At 45.9% G+C, this 4,699-nt stretch overlaps 1 protein-coding gene across 2 annotated transcripts; it reads right to left on the bottom strand.

Annotated features, from left to right (window-relative positions):
- Positions 1–647: 647 nt before the first annotated feature.
- Positions 648–4,578, bottom strand: RPL15 (ribosomal protein L15). Of its 2 annotated transcripts, none has more exons than XM_081072154.1 (4): positions 4,499–4,578; positions 3,641–3,834; positions 3,174–3,310; positions 648–2,392 (listed from the first exon to the last, which is right to left on the bottom strand). In XM_081072154.1, exons 2-4 carry the CDS (start codon positions 3,810–3,812, stop codon positions 2,087–2,089), a joined length of 615 nt encoding a protein of 204 aa, XP_080928280.1. In that variant the 5' UTR covers positions 3,813–3,834; positions 4,499–4,578; the 3' UTR covers positions 648–2,086. The 2 variants fall into 2 exon arrangements, with proteins under 2 accessions (XP_080928280.1, XP_080928281.1); XM_081072155.1 differs by having other exon boundaries at positions 4,393–4,507.
- Between the last annotated feature and the right edge of the window lie 121 nt (positions 4,579–4,699).

Genomic DNA, 4,699 nt, shown 5'->3' with positions numbered 1-4,699 from the left:
TAAGACCCAGTCTTATAGTAAAATATTATAGTACAATAAAAATTAAAGTAAAATAAGAGAGGGTCTTACATTAATTTTTGCTCCGAAAGATGCAGTAGAGCTGATTATCCGGCTAGGTCTTATTTTCGGGGTTATCATGGTAAATGCATTAGGAAAAGTGCTTAGTGTCTGAGGAACAGTAAAAAGGCTGGGTGAAAAGGAATGACAGTTGTAGGACATGAGGTCACATGGTGGGAGTAGCAAGATCATGGAAGCTAAAATGTTAGCTATTTATATAAGGACTTTAGTATTTAGCACAGGAATGACATGTTAAAACTTAATAGGATCCCTCTAGCTGCTAGAGACAAAATTGTAGGGTCACAATGATAGGAGCAAGCCCTTCCTGGAGACAAGTCTGACCTTTGGCCTGAACCCTCCCTCCCCTTCCCAAGCTAGCATCCACAATAGTTTGAAAAAGACTTCAATGAATTTTGGATTTGTGCAAGGAACCAAAGAACCAAGAGAGAAAACTGAAGACTAAGTACTTACACGCTTCACTTTCCCTCAAATTGTTGACTGCAATCATGTTTTGATACCTTTTTGCAGGTAAGGGTATTTGGCTTCCTCTAAAGCATTTAGTATTAGATTACAAAAGATAACAGATCCAGTTTTAGTTTAATAGACTTTATTCCTTTAGTTGAACAACCTCCACACACATAATAAATGGTTTAAGATCTGAGTGGAAAGGAATTTAGGTCTCAAAGAGGTTTTATGAGTGCTACATGTTTTCTGGAAACTATTCAACTGAGACTTTTAAGACCCCTGAAGAAAACAGAAAAATTGGTTCAAGGAAACAGCAATTAGATTTTGGAATCAAACTACTTACCTATTCTTTAAGTCAGCAAACCCAGAATTGGAAATTGGGGCAATTCCTCTTCTGTATTTCCTACACACTCTAATTCACTCTGGGAAACAGAATCCTAGTCTATGCTTTAACATTAAGGTGAACACAATTGACGGCCTGGAAATTTTGTGGAAGTATTTTGAGGGTAATTTTGAGTAGGGATGAAAACATAACTAGACAATGCATAAGGTTAGATTGGAAACCATGAACTTGTATTGACATCAACTACATAACTTTCCTCAGTATCCTTATGAGAATAAATAACGTTAGGTTGACCCAAGATGACTTTTAAGACTGACTGAACTACGCCAATGAAGTGCTTTTAAACAGGGTTCATAATGGTCACAAATTAACATTACAACCTTAAGGCTAATAATAATTTTAATTTACTTTATATCCAATTTCCTTGTTTCAACATAGACCAGTGTAATTACCATTACTACTTTGCACGGAATTCAGTATTCCACAGCCCACGGAGACCTGGGATTGAACCAGAAAGCCTCCACCTTTAGTGAACTGAACTTCACTAGTATTGTGGAGACCAAGCCAACTTTGTACAGGTTAAGCAGGATTTGTTTCATTTGTAAGAGAACCCCCTTGCAACAGAATTGTTCAATTTTCCTAACAATGGCATTCTTTTAAACTTTTCTCCTTTTAGAACCAGCAGTTATGTAAACAGAATGTTGGATTAAATCTAAAACTGTGAGCCCCACGTCAACTTGCATTTTTCTGCATGATTCTGAGAATGGATTAGGATATCCTTCGCAATTTCCAAGCAAAATTCAACTTACAATGTTTGTCCTTGCCAAACTTCAAAAAACAGCCCCTTGAGAATAAACCAACAGAGCACTGCATTACCTCAATAAAGCTGTAGGTTTCATCACATGCACCAACAAACCTACATGGCTAGTTCTGGACTCCTTTCACAGAATTTTACACCTGTTATAACCACACAGCATTTTAAACACTGACAAATCAACTCCCTAAGATAAAGCAAAGACAAAAGTATTTATCTTATGAGAAACACGATACACCATCATTTAGTCTTCAAACATTATTGCACTTTAACTTTCATAATTTGACAATGCATTCATGAAAACAATCTGCAGACTAGTTTTAACAGACAAATTAAAGAACACTTTTAAGCAAACATGACTGTCCTAAATTGTTTATTAGGTAAGAATTTTACAAACATTACTCATATTAGCGGTAACGGTGGAGCTGGAGAGTGTTGCGCCTTCTCCAAGCTGCACGGCGAGAACCACCAATAGTATGGTGGAACTTGTGGCCCTTTCCAAGGCCACGGCTCTTGCGGCCTGCAGACGTCAGCCCGCGCATCTCCCTGTGCTTGTGGACTGGTTTGGTGATCCATTGGGTGTCAGGATTCCGTCTGATAGCCTTATGGAATGGATCAATGAGGATAACCTCAAAGAATTTGTATGTGGAATCTTCACCAACCCAGTAAGAATTCAGGACTCTCAGAGCCCCACAGTGGCGTCCAGCTCTCTCCTAGAAGAGGGAAAAAGGCCTGAAGTCAGTCCCCCCACATTTCCCATGGTAGCAAATTAGGGAAGCAAGAATTCTCTTTAGCTCACCAATAAACAAGAGACTGAGGCTGTGACCATTCAGTGTGACAAGGTCAACTTACTATTCCCTATTATTACCCCCTCCCTAAGGCATGAATATTGAGAATATCTGGCTAACAACATTTAGGATCCTGGAACCTTGTCTTTTTCTCATACAATGGAGGTCAGCAAACTTTTACAGAAAACGTTAACATTTATCATAGTTTAAGTTTTGCAGGCCACAATGGTCTCTTTTGCAGTCTTCTTTGCCCTTTAACAACAAAAACACAACATTTTTAGATCATAGAAATCAAGTCCCTTGTTCACAAACCTCTACAACAGAGCACAGCTTAATTTACTTACTAACCTATACAGACAACTCACAAGTGACCACAGAAAATTAGCGACACGAAAAAATGCAGCTTCTACACATCTGGATGTGCTCAAGACAGTTTACCGCCCTTCAAAAGCTTCGGTTCCAGGGGTTCACGACAATCATAAAACACTTTCTGATATATATATCTATCTATATACATAGATATATAGACATCTATATACAGGAATTATATTTCCACATACTAACAAATTAAAGCATCTTAGTAACAAAGACCGACAAAGTCTTTGACAGCAACGGTTCTCCAAAACCAGTAAAACTTACACACCCCATTTTACACGCCACAGCGCTCACTTAGGCACAAGTTAAATGCTTCTCAAAAACGACTTACCTCGGCAACGGACTGAAGGCTTCGAGCAAACTTGAGCTGGTTAACACCGTGATGGACAGGCTTGCCATAGGTGGCGCCCTTAGGAACCGGGCGTTTGCGGCCACCGCGGCGCACGCGAATCCGATATATGACATACCCTACCAACGAAAACCACGGGGGTCTTAGGAGTGGAAGAAGACTCAACGACTTGTCGTTATTGCCCCGACAGCAAATGTGTATTTCAGACCACAAGTCAAATGCTACCTGTACGATGGAGGCAAACCTAACACCAGTTTGAGACTTGCTTTCAAACTACAGAACACCCTCCAGCATCTTTCGAAGTCCTTTGTGAGCCGCGCAGGGAGACGGGCCAACGACGTGTGTGTGTCGCGGGGAGACGACAGAGGGCGATGGCTTTGCCTCCCCTCGGGGCCCCAGCGGCCCCGGAGAGTTAATGTCCCGCAAGCAGCCCCGCAGACACCACTCACCTTGCTTAGCTTTGTACCCCAGCCTGCGCGCTTTGTCCGGCCGCGTGGGGCGGGGGGCCCTGTGCAGCGCAGAGAGCTGGCGGTACTGCCAGCAGCGCACGCGGAGAAGGAACCGCATCACGTCCGACTGCTTCTTCCTCCACAGCTCCTGGATGTACTTGTAGGCGCCCATCTCGGCTCACCCTTCCGACACACTAGGTGTTACACACGATCACCCCGTCAAGTCGGAGGAGGACACTCCCCCCACCGCAGCCCCCCCCCCACCTACGAGGAAGCCGCTGACGAGGGCAATGGCTCCGCACGCACGGCGGGGGAAAGCCGCCCGACCTTCGCCTAGGCGCCCCTAGAAGCGGCGCTCCACCACCTCTGCGACCCCCCCGGAGGGGAGCCCAGAGCGCATTTTTGCAGGACAATGAATGGGGCTAGCCTTGGGCCCTGAGGGGGCGGATGCCTGCGGCGGGCGGAGTCTCCAAGGGCCGGGCCTGCCAAGAAACCTCGCCGACACCACGGGAAGATGGTGCCCTGCGACGTTGCTTAACTCTAGCAAAAAGCACTTACTCCCACCAACCTACCGCGCTCGCTTTAGGAAACCCTAGGCCCAGCTTCCCATCCCTCTGCCCCACGCCATCCTTTCCTTCCCGCTCCGGGCCCAGCGCGGATTTGCGCCGCCATCACATCATCCCCCAGCTTGCCTCCGGGGCCACCTCTACACAACCGCGCTGCCCCGCATCCTACTCAAACTCGAGCCGTACAGGGGGAAGAAGAAGCTCCCGGGACGCAGGGTCCCCGAGCCTGGATGGCCCACGCGAAGGGAGATCAGCGGCGGATGCAACTGTGAATCTCCCTTACACTACCTACCTGATGGCTGAGGCCAGACGGAAAAGAAAGAGCGTTTCTCCCAGAATCCCTTTTGGGCTCCTCCCCCAATTCAGCGAAAGTATTTCCGGTGGAAAGGCTGCGGCCGCCCAGAGCCTCATGGGACATGTAGTTCTGGCAGAGAGCCTGGTGGGCGGAGTTCCGCCGGGATTGGGCACCACCTTCCCTATTGTCCCTCCCTCT

The sequence above is a fragment of the Rhinolophus hipposideros genome (assembly GCF_964194185.1).
Source record: "Rhinolophus hipposideros genome assembly, chromosome: 14".
NCBI classification, from domain to species: domain Eukaryota; kingdom Metazoa; phylum Chordata; class Mammalia; order Chiroptera; family Rhinolophidae; genus Rhinolophus; species Rhinolophus hipposideros.
This window is presented reverse-complemented; position numbering and strand designations above follow the sequence as displayed.